Here is a 16543-nt window from a genome sequence, read left to right on the forward strand (position 1 = left end):
TGTTTTGTGATTTTCCAGAGTCTAAATTTGGTTGTATTATAAGCAGGAGACGACAGAGAATACTCAAAACCATGGCATCTTCCAGCAAAAATAAAATGCCTAAAGTGGCCAAGGTAAGATATGGTAATATTTCTTAAAAGAAAATTGATTCGAACGGTTTTCGATTACGTATCATTTTATGTCACATCTAGTGCGTGTGCTCCTACTGCAGATTTTGTCCATGTAAATTCCGGTCATATGGTTGTATGTTGGAAATGGTAAGGTTGGTCCTACTTTACTCATCGACCGCCTAATTTTCATTTGCCTGATTTAACACTGAAATTCACATAAAAACTTGGTCTACGTGATTGAAAAAATCCAACTCTATGAAGTGCTGTTGTTCCCTTTTCAATTCGAGGTTTCAGTGCAAAAATATCGCCGTCGAACGAACTCGTTAAGTTGAAGTTGAGTGCCCGGCCCTCCGCTCCTTTTTTAGATCGACCGCTATTTTTGTATTGACAATGCACACAAACCGAGTTTTATTCAACACCGTGTTGTACGAAGCTTTTTTAAATATGCATTACCATTGACATTGCATTACAATTCGGTTAATATATTTATTAATGAACAGTGAATTTTCGTTTTCCCCACACATCCTCATCAACAGTCAAAGCCACTACATTTTTATGTGCTCTGTGTGCGTGTGCAGTGCATACTAAGTCTTCTGTGTGCCAAAAACTGGTGGTCGGTTACAAAAAAAGGGTGGTCGATGTAGAGTTACCATACTGCGCCACATCCATCGATGTGTATTAGTAGACTAGGCAAAATGATTTCAAAACATGCACAAAAGCAGTCGGCACTACAATTGTACACAGTGGCAGTGCGGGTATGAAAACTTTGAGCGCATACAGCAAGGGTTGATCGTTTGATCTGAAGCAATTATCACAGCGGCTTTAAATTCTATGGTGTCTTTAAAAAACTAAAAAATGTTTTTTCTTCCACCAAGACTTTCGGTACACCCACCACGCACCAGGTGGTTTTAGCTTCTACACAAAGCAGTTGAACGCGTGTGTGTGCAGCCCCCCTTGTTACATATCTTTCTCTTTCGTTTCTATCTTTTTTCTTTTATTTTCAGCTATTCCTAATCCTATCTTTCCCTTTCCTTATTATTTTATTTCTTTGTGGGTTTCCTCTTGTCTAACTTTCTCAATTTTCTCTTCAATATCACTTTCTGCCTATTGTTCTTTGTTTTCTTCCTTCCATCTACCTTTCCTTTCTTTCCTCTCCAATACCTTTTTTTTTACATTTCGTTCTGATGCATCCTTTTGTGTAGTATCCTTTTCAACCTGCATAATTCTTTCTTTCCTTCCTATTCATCTTTGCTTTCCTCCAATTGTGATTTGTCTCTCAATCTATTATTATAGGTAGTGCTTTTTTGTTTTCAATTTTTCAATTCTTCTTTGCTTTCCACTTTTTTCAAGCACATTCATCTCTCCTATGCTTTCCTTTATAATGCAAGTTTCTCTTCTTTCTTTCCTTCCATTTTTAGCAGCACGTTTTAACTAGCACTGTATATTTGTGCCTTTATGAGCAAATATTTTGAAATGCACTGTACATGCATGACTGCAACTCGCACCACACCGGTACGCAGATACACCGCAAGGTAGCCTGTACTTTATCGAAAGAAGAAGAAGGATTATCTTTTGTTTTTATTCTAAGTGTACTTTCTATTATTGTAAACCTTTTGTTTCATTTTTTCCAGGTTTACTTTTTTAGTATCTTTTCATTCATTTCCTTTCCCCCTTTTCCTATTCTTTCTCCTTATATGTGTTTTCTTTCACCCTTGTCTAATACAGTGCACTCCCGTTATAACGAAATGCTCGGGACCGGCAGTTTTCTTTCGTTATAACGAAATTTCGTTATAACCGAACAGATACAATATATTATAACGAAAATAAGGAAACCACGTATTCTGTTTGCTGAATACTCATCATACACCGGAAAGCTATGTGAAATGTGATGGGACAACTGTATCACAATAATAAATGCAAGTTCCCCTCGGAAACTGTGCGTGACACAAAGAGCGAACACACAGTGGTGTGAAGCGTTCACCCATGCAGAGACGCTATAAATGCTCGTTCCGCTAGGTATTTTCGAAAGCAGTTCGCATTTCGTTATAACGGAGCACATTTCTTTTGTTTTTCTTTGTCTGTGGCGCTCGGAAAAGACTTTGTTATAACGGAAATTTCGCTATAACCGTGTTCGTTATAAGCGAATTTTTTACCATAGACTTTAATGGTGATAATTTTGGGACCAGAAGATTTACTTCGTTATAACGAAATTTCGTTATAACCGTGTTCGTTATAACGGGAGTGCACTGTAACCACATTTTTCACAATCTTCTTCCATTCACACACACACACCCTTACACACCCCCACACACACACACACACAACCCAAACAACCCCAAACCTCTTAGAATGCTACCGCAAGACTCCATACAAGCTGTGGAAAAACAGGTTTATCTTTTAAGATACCATAGAAGAACTTGCTGTACTCACTCTGAGATCACTACATTTAGATCAATCGCTGTGCTTGCTGCCGTGCCGTAAATGTGTTTTGTATGCCATGCTGCGCCGTCTGCTCCTGTGAAACACAATTATCACAGAGCGAACTAACTCAACTGTTAGCTGCAATCGACATTCTGACAAGTGTAAAAGTGTCAAAGCGGTGAAAATTCCATTTCTACTGGACGTGGGTCTCACTCAGATGCAAATATTCATGGTTGTTGGAGTGAGTTTGTGCATGTTTGGAGATTAATTTACAAGGAGGTGTGAAAGTACACTAGCACCCAATAAGACTTCAGTATGCCACCCCCCACTCCCATTCCTGCCCCTTTATCTCTACATCATGGTAAACACCTAGGGCTACACTAGAATAAGCTGACAAGAATTTTGCCACTTCTTTTTTCTAGGGTGTATCATATGATCACGCACTGCCAACCTTCCCACATAAACGCATCCTGTGTCATAACAAGCAGTCTGCCAGTTGGTGCTCTGTAGCATCTTAACAACTCTGTTCTGGCTTCTATAACCAGCATTCACAAGTCTGGCTGCATGTGATGTTTGCTGGACCATTTCTGTCTAGGAGATTGGGTCCTTGTTGGTGAGGGTCCCATACTGTAGAAGGGTAATCCAAGATGAGATGGATGTTGGTTTCATACACATGTTCCTTGATGTTGAAAGGGTATTTCCTCAGATTGCATTGTAAAAAGTGCTTAAATTGCTTTTCTTGCATATGGAATGGATGTGGGATTTCTAGCTAAGATTCCTATGGACAGTGATGCCAAGGGATTTGTAGCCTCATCAACAATTGAAAGTGCTTTTCCATGAGTGAAATACAGGGAGATTCCAATGATGCTTTTCCTGTGTATGTTGTTTTTATTTTGTATTTGTTGGTTTTTTTTCACTTTCTTTTTGTTGTTTGATACAGTTTGGAGAGGGTTGTGGTTTTTTGTTTTGTTTTGTTTTTTTAATGGTTTTTTTTTTGTATGACTAAATGCTCTTTTCTTCACTCTCTCCTCCATCCAGGTGAAGAACAAAATGCCAGCTGAGGTTCAGATCACAGCTGAGCAAATTCTCAGAGAGGCCAAGGAACGAGAGCTGGAGCTGGTTCCTCCAGTGAGTATAACCTCAAATATCTATGCACAATGCACTTTTCTAGTCCTTGTTACATCTGAGAATACTGGTTCAAGTTCTCTGATGCTTTGGTCATCAGGATTTGGCTTCATGTTGGTCAGAATGTATAAAAGGCTTCATCCGTATCCTGGACACACACAAATATGAGCATGTTGATATCAAAGATTTATACAACTAGGGTGTTTCTAAATATAAGTTTGGAAAGAGAAATTATTCCCATGTAGGTGTCAGGCATCAGACATAACCAGGTATTTAGAATGCAATGTTGTTATCATATGTAGGTGCAAGAGTATTGTGTGTATATGAAAATTCATTTTCCATTCAGACATGTGATGGATGTTTAAGAATAGAAGAATAAACTCAGAGTTTAAGAATCGGAATATGTTTGGTAAGATACTACAAAGATAAGTGAAGCTTGTTTACAGAATATCACAGACTGAGCGCATTCGTCATGAAAGTTTTTTAAAACTAGAGAATAGAAATTCAACTTACATAATTGCTTCTGTATCCTCAGCCTCCGAAGCAAAAAATTACAGATCCAGATGAACTTCAAGAGTACAGATTGAGAAAGAGAAAAGAGTTTGAGGACAACATCCGCAAAAATCGCTCCTCAGTGGGCAACTGGATTAACTATGCCAAGTGGGAACAGAGCCAGCATGAAATTGATCGGTGAGACATGATAGTATGACTGTCTTCTTTTCATTTGTTACAGTTGCTGCTTCACAGTGGTTGTATTATATTTAGAATTATATGAATATTCTATGTTTATGTTGATTAAAGGACAAGTTCACCTTCATAGACATGTGGGTTGAGTGAATGCAGCAATATTAGTAGAGCACATCCTTGAGAGTTTGAGCAAAATCGGACAATCCGTTCAAAAGTTTTTAGAAGTTTCCGCTCAGTCACGGCTGGATGAAAAGACTACTATAGCTTGTGATGTCACATGAGTACAACGATATAAAGAAAGAATAAAGAAAATTCAACATATTTCCATTTTTCTCCCATAACAAAAGAACACTCGACTTCTCTCTTTCAGAAGGCAGGGGGAATAATATTACCTTAAACATACGTCAGTAGCAAGTCGAAGAACTGTGCACTTTATTCAAAAAGTAAAGTTTTGTAAAATTCTCTTTTTATTTTCCTTATATAGTTGTACGCATGTGACATCATACACTGTAGTAGTCTTCTCTTCCAGCAGTGACTGCGCAGATACTTAAAATATTCGTAACTTTTGAACGGATTGTCCAATTTTCCTCAAACTTTCACTGATGTGCTCTACTAATATTGCTGCATTCTCTCAATCCTTATGTATATGAGGGTGGACTTGTCCTTTAAATATCCAATGTCATTTTAAATAGGAATCATTTTGTTGGCTTTGTTTTGTTGTTCCATGTGGGATCATTTTTTTTAAGGACTCCACCTGAGCTGATTTTGTCTTTGCATTTTGCAAATTTGCAGAGCACACGACAAACATCTGTAGTATGGTGTACTTGCAGAAAACATCTTTGGTCAAAGAGTATTCTGCAGTAGTCAGTTGATTTGGCACAGAAAAAAAAAAATGAAATGCAATAAAGATACGGTATGTTTATTTCAACTAGTAAAAGACTGTTTCTGGGTGTGACCAGTCTCATAACGTTGATAGTGACTCATATTTTGTCCATCTTTCTCAAATGCAGAGCAAGATCGATCTACGAGAGAGCCCTGGATGTTGACCATCGAAACATTACCATTTGGCTGAAGTATGCTGAGATGGAGATGAAGTAAGTGCACAATAGTATGTACTAGATATATCACATCCGTACACAACCAACAGAAATTATAAGGCATTGATGCAGATATCCAAACCAGATGTGGCCCATTAGCATTTGAGCCATTTGTATTATTCAAATCTCATGAGGTATAATGCAGTTTTCTCTTCCAGTAAGTAATGGATTTGTGTTACTTAAAATCATTAAAAGTGATAGGGTTAACCAAAAAATGTGTATTTTCTGACGCCATAGCACATGTATACCTGCAATTTAAAAGCCCTGCAGTAAGCTATTTCATTTAATTTTTGATGATCCTTCTCCCTTTTCCATTGTTGTTAGTGGGTCAAAAAGAATGTATGTAGGCATGCGGATGCAAAAGCATAGTGTTAAAGGTAGAAATACAAGCTCAGTGATCTACTGGATATGAGGCCTGTCTAGCGATCGGGAGGTTATGGGTTCAAATCCCCTCCAAATAAGTACGTCCCATGATTTTTATCATGACTTCTACTCAAGACACTAAATGATGGATGTATATTTATGCCTAAGGGCAGTTTGTCAATCAGTTGCATTAAAAACAACTTGTCACAATAATGAGTAATTTGAATAAATCTTTCAGTGAACATTGAGTTGTTGATCGCTGTGATTGAGATTTAATGGCTTCGGGGGGGGGGGGGGGGGGATGAATGGGCTTCATGTGTCCATGATACACTTGATATATGTAACAATGTGGATGCTCAAACTGCAATTAGCCCTCTGATATAATGCAGGAGTAGAAATCCCATTATTTCATACCATCTATTAAGATACCCTTCCGATGTCTTGTTTCAGGCACAAGCAGGTCAATCACGCCCGCAACATCTGGGACCGAGCCATCACAATCTTGCCCCGCTGCAACCAGTTCTGGTACAAGTACACGTACATGGAGGAGATGGTGGGCAACGTGGGCGGGGCACGGCAGGTGTTTGAGCGGTGGATGCAGTGGGAGCCAGAAGAGCAGGCCTGGTTCTCATACATCAAGATGGAGCTGCGCTACAAGGAGGTGGACCGCGCCCGAAAGATCTACGAGAGATATATCCTTTTGTCAAAATGTTTGGTGGCCAAAATGTAGTTCAGTTACCAGTAATCATTCACTATAATGTGCTTCGTATCAGTTAGTCATGCCCCTGAGTGAAAATGTTAGTTGTTGTGGGGATTGAAGTTGATTTAGAAATTGTCTGAGATAGTATACATACACCTATTAATTGATATTTACAGGTGTATGCATACCTGATATGTACAGGTGCAGTATACATGCACTTGTAAATTGATATTCAGTGATCAGACCTGGGAACAAGAGGAACAACATGTAGTTGTCAAGTTTAGTCTGACATAAGTGTTTTGTGCCACAAGTTGCATATGAGATCCTACCAAAACTGTCCCAGAGAAAGCTGCAGCAGAAGAACTCAGAGTGGAGTTACTGGTGTATTCCATTAAATTGGTTTCTTTACATAAATATTCATGAAATATCACAGAATGTTTGCTTTAGATTGCTTTCTTAACATTTGTGAATGAATCCCTCATAATTTCACACACGTTTGATTATTTAATTTGTTGCTAAAGAGTCTAATGATGTATTGTTCCCTCATATTATAGTTTTGCACATAAAGGTGCCAGCTGTTAGTGAGGTACTCACATTGATATTGTAGGATAAACACTTCTCATGAATATAATGATTGATAGAGTGCTCTGGTAAACTGGGTTAAATATATTCGCACCCATGGAGTTGACAGTACTGTACCTGCATTGAGATATTAGTATTTGGATAGGGATGAATGCAGTGCATGCCATTGTTTGGCTTCTGTCTGTTACATGAACAAGGAGTTGATCAAATGGGCTTTGGTAAACCTACTAGGAAGGTTGAAACCATTCCCTTGTCTAACATGGGGCATCATCTGTGATTTCCTTGACTGAGACTTACTTGTCTACGTGCATCCCGAGGTCAAGAACTGGATCAAGTTTGCCGGCTTCGAGGAGTCCAACAACTACATCGGGCTGGCCCGGGGCGTCTTTGAGCGAGCCGTGGAGTTCTTCGGGGAAGATCACATGAACGAGAAGCTTTACATCTCATTTGCCAAGTTTGAAGAGAGGCAGAAGGAGGTAAGTCCAGTTTTGTAACTGGAAGATCTCCCTTGTAATATCACATGAAACTTTCCATCACATCCCCCAAGTCAAAATGCTGGATTGTTCATTTTGAGATCTTTGTTCCTGAAGTACCAAAGATTTATATTAATCCCACGATCTTGTCTGTCCATGCATTTGCAGCAGTTTTCTAATTGTCCTCTATTGTAATCCCTCTGCCTCAAAGTACATTGTTGTGCCTCCATTACATGTGGTCATTTGTTGAGTCTTGAACCAAAAATCAACAATGTTCTTAGAATTCAGTAACAGGTGAGCTAATGTTACTTGCTCTTACCAGTGATGCAAAGTGATTCCTCTGCCTTAGATGCAGGTATAGGGATTCCAGTTTGATATACACGGCATTTGTAACAGATGAGAAACATCACAACACTAGAAGTAACACAGTTATTGTTGAGGTGATAGTGCACTGTGACTTTGCCTCATGGTTTAGAACATGAAGCAAAGTAGTAGTGTTTGGCCGTTTATTTCAGAGTAATGTTCAAGAGATAAGTGTCATAATGCATTTCTTCCATTCTTTCATTCCTGTTGTCTTCAGTCATCTACCTCATTTTATGTAAAGATCAGTGTAATTTCCCTATAAATGTTGTGACGATATTTATGATCATCTGTGTTGATTTGTTTCATGAAATTGCAGCACGAAAGAGCAAAGGTGATCTACAAGTATGCCCTGGGCAACATGGACAAGGAGCATGCACAAGAGTTGTTCAAGAACTACACCATCCACGAGAAAAAATATGGAGACAGGGCAGGCATTGAGGATGTCATCATCAGCAAGAGGAGATATCAGTATGAAGAGGTCAGAGTTATATGTTATGAGCTTTGTCATCCTACCAGAAAGATTAAAAAACAGAAACAAAATTGAAAAAAGAGAGATTAGGATGACATCAAGAATTAATCCATGAATAAAACTAATGTGGATCATAAGAACTTACAAAAAGGTGATGTTTCTCTGTCACTGCGCTGTTGTCATACAAATGTAGTAATTGTCATAATGATCCTTGATGTATTTAGGGATTCCTTCCTTGAAATGGTGAGCATTTACAATGTTTTAATTTCTTTATTTCTTTTTTTTTTGCATTCATTTAACAGTCTTGTCACCCCATATCCATACTCTCAATTTAGATGAACAACTGTTATGTCATTTTCTAATTTAAGCCTTGGAAACTATGAGCAAATGAACGTTTCATGAGCTCTCGGTTTTGCTAGTTATTTTTTTTTTTCCTCCATATCAACTCTTCATTCTTTGGCAGCAGTAAAGATATGAGATGATTGAAGATTAATCAATCCAGAAAATTTATGACAAGAAAATCAAGATTACAAACATAGTAACATAACATACTGTTGCATTCCTTTTACAAGGGTCTTTAAATTGCACATTATGAAGTATACAGACTTGAACTTCGCAAGGTTTAGAGGACATTTGATGTGTTATGGTTGGTCCTGTATAAATACATTGTAGATATATTGATTGTACTGGATCACAGATCTCACCTTCTCAGTCCACCACCTCAAAATGCCAAGGGCATATATATTGCAGCCAAAGAGGTGTAGATGGCTATAACAGAGTTTTAGAACAAGACGTCATATTTATATATTCATATGTGCATACATTTATGTATGTGTATGCTTGTATGTTTATATACTCATGTATTCATCTATCTACATATTTATATAACTCATATGGATATATTCCACCTTTGTGATTTGTGGTTTTTATCAAATTTATTTTTTTTAATGTCATTGCATGTATAGGAGGTAAAGGCCAACCCGAATAACTATGATGCCTGGTTTGACTACCTGCGCCTCATGGAGACAGACGGAGACACAGAGACGGTGAGAGACCTGTACGAGAGAGCCATCGCCAACATTCCACCTGCTCAGGAGAAGAGGCTGTGGCGTCGCTACATCTACCTATGGATTAACTACGCCCTCTACGAAGAGCTAGATGTGAAGGTGAGAGGCTCTAGGCATAGAGACTTATGTTCTCTGCTTCAGATTGGTTACTGTAAATCTCTTGCAAAATGAGTTCACGTTTCCATGAAAGATAGTCCACAGTTTTCAGTATTTCATTGCATTTCTCTTGTACTCATTATTGATGTGTCTTCCCGACAGATTAATTACCTCCGCCAAGGAAGGAGGTTAGGTGATCATCGGCGTTGGTTTGTCTGTTTACAAAATAACTCAAAAAGTTGGGTACGGATTAAAATGAAACTTCATAAAAAAATTGATATTGACACAAGGAACACCTCATTCAATTTTGGTAGTGATCTGGGAATTTTTATTTTTTTGAAGGATTTTTCATCTTTTAGCATATAAGGTCAACGAACTTGGGGTTCAAGCTGTGCGTACTGGAGGTTTACATAGGTGCACTGAAGCGCATGCTCTGCTCAGGCAAGACTCTGTGCAATGACGTAAACGAAAGGCTTCTATTTTGGGAAATGAGTTGCTGGCTTGGCGGAGGTCTGTGCTCTACGAGTGCTTTTCTAGTTGTTTGTGTAGTCTTTGGAGTATGTTGTAAAAGAGTGGCAAAAGTAAAAAAGTACAAAATCAACCAAAGTACAATACGCGTAGGTAGTATCAAGTTGTGCACATGGATATATAGCTCTGTGCTACAGGCCGAGATAGTTGTGCAAAGTGACTGTGTAATTTTTGTTGGGATCTGTACTTCCACAAGATTAAAGCTGAAGCACAGCTCTAGGAGTGCCAAGAGTGGACTTGTAAATTTTTATGCCTCCGCCACGAAGTGGTGCCGGAGGCATTATGTTTTCGGGTTGTCCGTCCGTCCGTCCGTCCGTCCGTCCGTCCGTCCGTCCGTCCGTCCGTCCTTCCGTCCGTCCGTCCTTCCGTCCGTCCGTCCGTCCGTCTTTCCGTCCGTCCGTAATGAATATTGTGGACAAGGTAACTATCAAAAGCTGTTGAGGTATCCTAATGAAACTTGGCATGTATGTGTATTAGGGGGTGAAGTTGTGCCTATAAACTTTTGGGTGCACGTGCTCAAGGTCAAAGGTCAAAAGGTCAAGGTCAAATACATAACATTTCACTATTTCCACCATATCTATGCAATGCCTGAAGATATTTTCTTGAAACTTAGTGTATACATGTATTACCCAATTTAGATTCTCTGGTGAAAGTTTGGGTCATGAGGTCAAAGGTCAAAAGGTCGAGTAAAAGTATTAAAACTTCTTTTTTTTCTCTGTAAATTGGAAAATTGTTTAAGGTATCTTCATGGAACATAGTATATATACATGTACTGACTGGCAGTGATTATCTAGAGAATGTAGGGTTCATGGGGTCAAAGGTCAGGGGTCAAAGGTCAAGTGCAACACTTCAAAATTTTACTATTTCCCTCATGTTCATGCAATGCCAGCAGGATTAGTATTTTTTTTTTTACACTTGGTGTATGCATGTGTAACCTAATAGAAATTCTCTGGAGAGTTTTTTTTCTTTTTCTTTTTTTATTGCCTCAAAGGTCAAAAGGTCAAAGATCAAGTGAAAATTCTGAACTAACTTTTTCCTCCATATCTCGGAAGTGGCTCAATTTATTGTGAAACTTACTGCATATCTATGCATATTCTACCTGAAAGTGATTATCTTATGAATTTTAGGGTCTAAGGCCAGATGAACATGGTAACAATTTACTATTCAGTACAGAAATTGCACTTTTTCTCCATACCGGTACCATGAAAATTACTCAATGCATAAATGTATGAATGGGTCAAAGTCAAGTTAAAGTCCTTAAATCCCCAAATACATGCTCTCCTATTCATCCAATTAAACCAAGTTCAAGGAAGGTGAACATTCAACACATTTCTGACAAACTTGTCATTTCAATATTTTGCCAGTTTTGTGAAAATGTAATCACACATTGTCCACATGTACTATCTAGACCTATTAGGAGAATCATGCATTATGGCGGAGGCATACCAGTCGCCATAGCGACATTTCTAGTTGTATAATACATTGAATGCAAATTTTAAAGTTTTGAATTGGATGAGTGTATTTTACCCTTTCTATTCCATGTTGGATTCCAAGTGTACATCTTTTTCCAGTCTACTAGAAATGTATGATGCTTGTCGTCGTCGTGATTCAGACAATGTTTGTACATTTCTATGCAACTGAGAGTTTGATGGGATGTGTGTGGGACTGAAGAGTTCCTGTTCAGCATTATTCCTTCTCTGTTGTGACATACAGGACGTGGAGAAGACGCGCCAAGTGTACAAGGCTTGCCTGGACCTGATTCCTCACAAGAAGTTCACCTTTGCCAAGATGTGGGTGCTCATGGCCCAGTTCGAGATCCGCCAGAAAGAACTGAAGAGAGCTAGGATTGTCATGGTGAGTCCAAGGATGCAATACACTTATACAGTCAACCTTGCCCAAGTCGGATCTATATAGACTGAAGAAATAGCTTCGACTTGAGAAAATTTTACTCATGAGAGATTAAAATCAATAGAATCTAAAGAGAAGAGGACTTGAAAAGACCTTTGACTTAGGCGATTATTCGACTTATGCAAGGTCGACTATATGTATTGTTTTTAGATATCCTGCATACACAAACAATCACACACTCAAACCCCATATAAAGAGCTACCTAATAGTTTATTTTACAATATATTCAGTTTGTTTTTTCTTCATCAAAAATGAAAAAACGTGTGTTGTAGAGAAAATATTTTGGTCATGGGGTCACCGTCTGTGACATATATCGATTCCCATACAGTGGCATTAGCATCTCCCAGATGGTGGAAATTCCAATGTTTCCATGGCAGTGCACGGGTATTATGTGGAATTTATGCATTTTTACACTTTTACAGTCATAGTGATAGCAATCCTACTGAGCATTGCACATGACACCATCTAAATGTTAATTGTAGAAGAGTGAACAGCTTGTGAAAAGGAACTTTGTCATCATTGCCTTGCAGGGAACAGCCATCGGAAAGTGCCCCAAAGACAAGCTCTTCAAATCCTACATCGAACTGGAGTTGCAGTTGAGGGAGTTTGACCGCTGCAGAGTGCTCTACGAGAAGTTCCTCGAGTTCAACCCCGCCAACTGCACGACGTGGATGAAGGTAATGTCTTTCGGTAGTCCATGTAGGCATAGCCAGGGAAGTTTTTTTGGCTTATTTAAAAGACTCATAATTGTTGACTGCAAGAAAGATCAAGAATATTCTCCACAGTGAAGGGAAGATCTAGTAGGAGATGATTTCCCATTATTAGCATCTGCTCAGATGTATTCTTAGAAAATAGTATTTGTTTATTTTTCTCTTATGATAAAAGTGTTATTATACAATTGCTCAACATAATAAATACAGCAAAATTCCTTGAATAAATGTCTGCAATTAAGTAGGGAAAAGAGATCTGTGTGAGCAATTTTTGTGTAAGCCTTTGTTATAGAATGAGTGAAAAGACTATCCAGACCATACATTGATTTCATTATTACCTCCGCCAAAGGAAGAGGTTATGCTTCGTTACCATTGGTTTGTTGGTTTGTTTGTCCGTGTGCAAAATAACTCAAAAAGTACTTAACAGATTTGAATGAAACTTACAGGAAAGGTTGAGAATGGCACAAGTAACAAATGATTAAATTTTGGTAGTGATCCAACAATTTTGAGAGAATTTATGAAGGATTTTTGATATTTTGACAGGTAGGGTCAATGAACTTGGGAGTTCAAGCTGCGCATTTTTGAGGTTTCCAAACGCGCACTAAAGTGCGTGCTCTAGTTTCTGCTAGGGCGAGGCGCGCCGTGCAGCTGAGGGTTTATGACGTAACAAAGGCTTTTATATTGGGAAATCGGGCGATTTTTCAGCATGTATACCTATGGGTGGAAATCACTGATCTCTATGGAAGAGCCCAAAGAATTTTTCCCCAGTGGTGGAGAGGAGAAAAATCTCTTTGGGAAGAGCAAGATCATTGGTGGAAAGTAGCTGCTTGGCGGAGGTTTGCGCTCTCAGAGTGCTTTTCTAGTTATGAAAAAGTATTTAAATGAAATCAGAATTTGAAAGGAAAATGTATGCCCATTTATCATATTATATTATTACAAAAAAATGAAGCTTTCTTATTTTTTAATTGCATTATTGAGTGACTTGGAAAGAATAGGAAAAGTAGCTGACGATTATTGACTGATTCTCATCACAGTATGCAGAGCTGGAGACTATTCTTGGCGATGCTGACCGGGCCAGGGCAATATACGAACTCGCCATCGGTCAGCCTAGACTTGACATGCCAGAAGTTTTATGGAAGTCCTTCATTGACTTTGAGGTGGAGCAAGAAGAGTGGGACAATGCAAGGGGCCTGTACAGAAGGCTACTGGAGAGAACCCAGCATGTCAAGGTGAGGAAATTGGAGCCATCAGGGTCAAGTAATGACAGAGAGGTCATTTGCAGCATTGGATGTTATTGTTTCTATCTAAATGGCATTCAATGTAAAGATATTATCTGTACCTACATCTTAATATGTTGAATATTTCTTTATATTCTTCTTTGACATAAATCACCAAAGTAATGTAAATATTGTCAAACATCCTGGACTATGTTATCAATGCATACTATATCACTTATCAATGCAACAAAATATCAAGTTTATACGGTAAGCAAATGTGTACATATGGATACTCAAACTTGTATATTTTCTGCCGTTCGAAGTTCTATAGGTACATGCACTAAAAGAAGGTCACTGAAGGCATTGTTCTGTCCTGTCCAGAGTTGTGTTATCCTGTTATTGGATAATGCTATACTTTTGGTTAAGTGCTGTGAAGTTTCAAGTGCACCTCAATAGCCCTCTCAAAACTGTTTCTTTAGAATATCACTGACTTCTTGGGCAGTATAATTACCAGCAGTAATGACAGAGTTGATGGAAGCTAGAATAAGAAAAATTGAAGTTGAAACTTGTCAGCCTGGTCAGCTGAAATGCTCAAAGATTCTCACTCAATGCCTTTTTCCATCCCTTCAACCAGGTCTGGATAAGCTTTGCAAAGTGCGAGCTGTCTGTGGGAGCCGGAGACTGTGTGGTGAGGTCCAGGTCTGTGTACGAGGAGGCTCACAAGTCCCTCAGGCATGCAGAGGAGAAGGAGGAGCGGCTCATGCTCCTGGAGGCGTGGCAGGAATTTGAGGTGGGACATCCTTATAATCTAGCCCCTCCTACTTGACAACTTAGTCAGCAAGCGTCAATCTGATCATGACATGCAACTTAGACGAAATATACTCGTTTCCATATAGACTAGATTGTATGTTAGCGAGACCAAAATTAAAAAGTTTGTAAATGCCCCCAAAATGTGACACTGAGAGAGTGACAACGAAACTATAATCATGATATATTTTATATCTGGGAAATTTTATTCACTTTTCAATTTGTATGCTCCCAGCAGTTGCTGCCTTTAGCATACTTGTGTAGGAGGCATTTGCAATGTGTTTATTAGTACCATATCTTTACGGATCTTTATGAATATACTTACATTTTTTTTCCAGGTAACAGCTGATTTGAAAGAGCCAAGAAATGTTTAATAGAGCGTGTTTGTCAATCAGTGCCCATGGTTGTAGCATGATCCACTACTTGGATGAACAAAATTGATGATTTCCTGTGTCATTTTACCAAGTGATTTCTTTGTCTTGAGAATCACATATTCATTGCATCAGTGGCAGAGTTCAATCACTGAATCTCTCTGTAGTCATTGCCTTTATTTGTTTGTTTTTGTTCTTGGTTTGTGGGTATCTTATGTTACGCTCTTTCTTTGTCCGCAGAATGAGTTTGGAGATGACGAGAGTGTTCAGAAGGTGCAGGAACAGATGCCGACCAAGGTCAAGAAGAGGAGAAAGATCCAGACAGAGGACGGCGTGAGTTTTTTATGCTTTTTGTTTGCTTTTGTTTGGCTTTGTATTATTCTGCTTTTGCTGTTGCTTTTGCTTTTGCCTGACCTGCTAGACCTTGAAGACAGTGGGCAGGACGATTTTGTGATGTTGAAGCAAGTGAAAATATGGATGTAAGGCTTACGAGGAAGAGATGTGCCCATTATCCACAAGAAATTACCCGATTGGGATAAGGATGAATTAGTCTGCATTTGTGAAGGTTAATTTCAGTTTTTTTGTTGTTCGTGTAGAGATCAAAGCAGTACCCAGCTTCACTGACAGGACTAATCCATTACATGTCCTGACATTGATATTTTCTTTTATTCTTTGTGATTTGTTTGAATTGTCTGTATTTATAGTACCTAACTTCACTAACAGAATTAATCCAGTATGTGCTCTGATATTGATCTCTTGAGTTTTGAATTGGCTGCATCTCTTATGTCCTTTTGTCTTCTTTTGTTTTGTTTTGTTTTGTTTTTTCCAGTCGGATGCTGGCTGGGAGGAGTACTACGACTACATCTTCCCGTCGGACGAGACGAACAAGTCCAACCTGAAGCTGCTGGCCATGGCCAAGATGTGGAAACAGAAGCAGGGGGAGACGAGCAGCGACTCGTGAGACGACCCTACATGGACAAACTTAGAGACTGGTCGCCCCTTAAAGAAGGGCTAAACCTTATGCAGAGGTCTGTGAACTGTGTGAATGCTCTGTGCCCAAACATCATGGATCCAGAGTCTCAGGGGTCGGGGGGATTGTAGCCTATGAACGGACTTCCAAGCACTGTGGACGTGGAAAAAGAGCTTCCCTCCGCGGTCTTGGTAATGTGATTCCATGGCATATCGTTCCTTCATCAGTGTTTTATCCAATTGATGAGGAAAGTAAGATGGCTGTTGGATGGATGATCTGGGACACTTGTTCTTATCCCATTGATCTCACTTTCTGAAGTGAAAGTCATCGGGTGGTCCACTGGAAGCTACCATCGAGGTGGATTGTGATGCAAGTGAGAGAATATTGTTCATGTTTTGGTTTGCAGGCTGCATCAGATTGACTAGCATGTCACTCAGCAGGGCATGTTGGGCCATAGTCTTACCAGAGCACATGATCTG

The 16543-nt window shown here is 39.1% G+C and overlaps 1 protein-coding gene across 1 annotated transcript; it reads left to right on the forward strand.

The window, feature by feature from the left end:
- LOC139716405 (crooked neck-like protein 1) lies at positions 1-16120 on the forward strand. Its single transcript, XM_071627951.1, has 14 exons — positions 1-113; positions 3570-3659; positions 4192-4346; positions 5354-5437; positions 6254-6495; positions 7383-7561; positions 8238-8399; positions 9356-9556; positions 11795-11935; positions 12520-12666; positions 13734-13928; positions 14551-14706; positions 15335-15427; positions 15924-16120. Exons 1-14 carry the CDS (start codon positions 72-74, stop codon positions 16053-16055), a joined length of 2019 nt encoding a protein of 672 aa, XP_071484052.1. The 5' UTR covers positions 1-71; the 3' UTR covers positions 16056-16120.
- Positions 16121-16543: the final 423 nt, after the last annotated feature.

The sequence above is a fragment of the Diadema antillarum genome, unplaced genomic scaffold (assembly GCF_040938485.1).
Source record: "Diadema antillarum isolate AM-2024a unplaced genomic scaffold, OU_Dant_1.0 scf00000065, whole genome shotgun sequence".
Classification (NCBI taxonomy): domain Eukaryota; kingdom Metazoa; phylum Echinodermata; class Echinoidea; order Diadematoida; family Diadematidae; genus Diadema; species Diadema antillarum.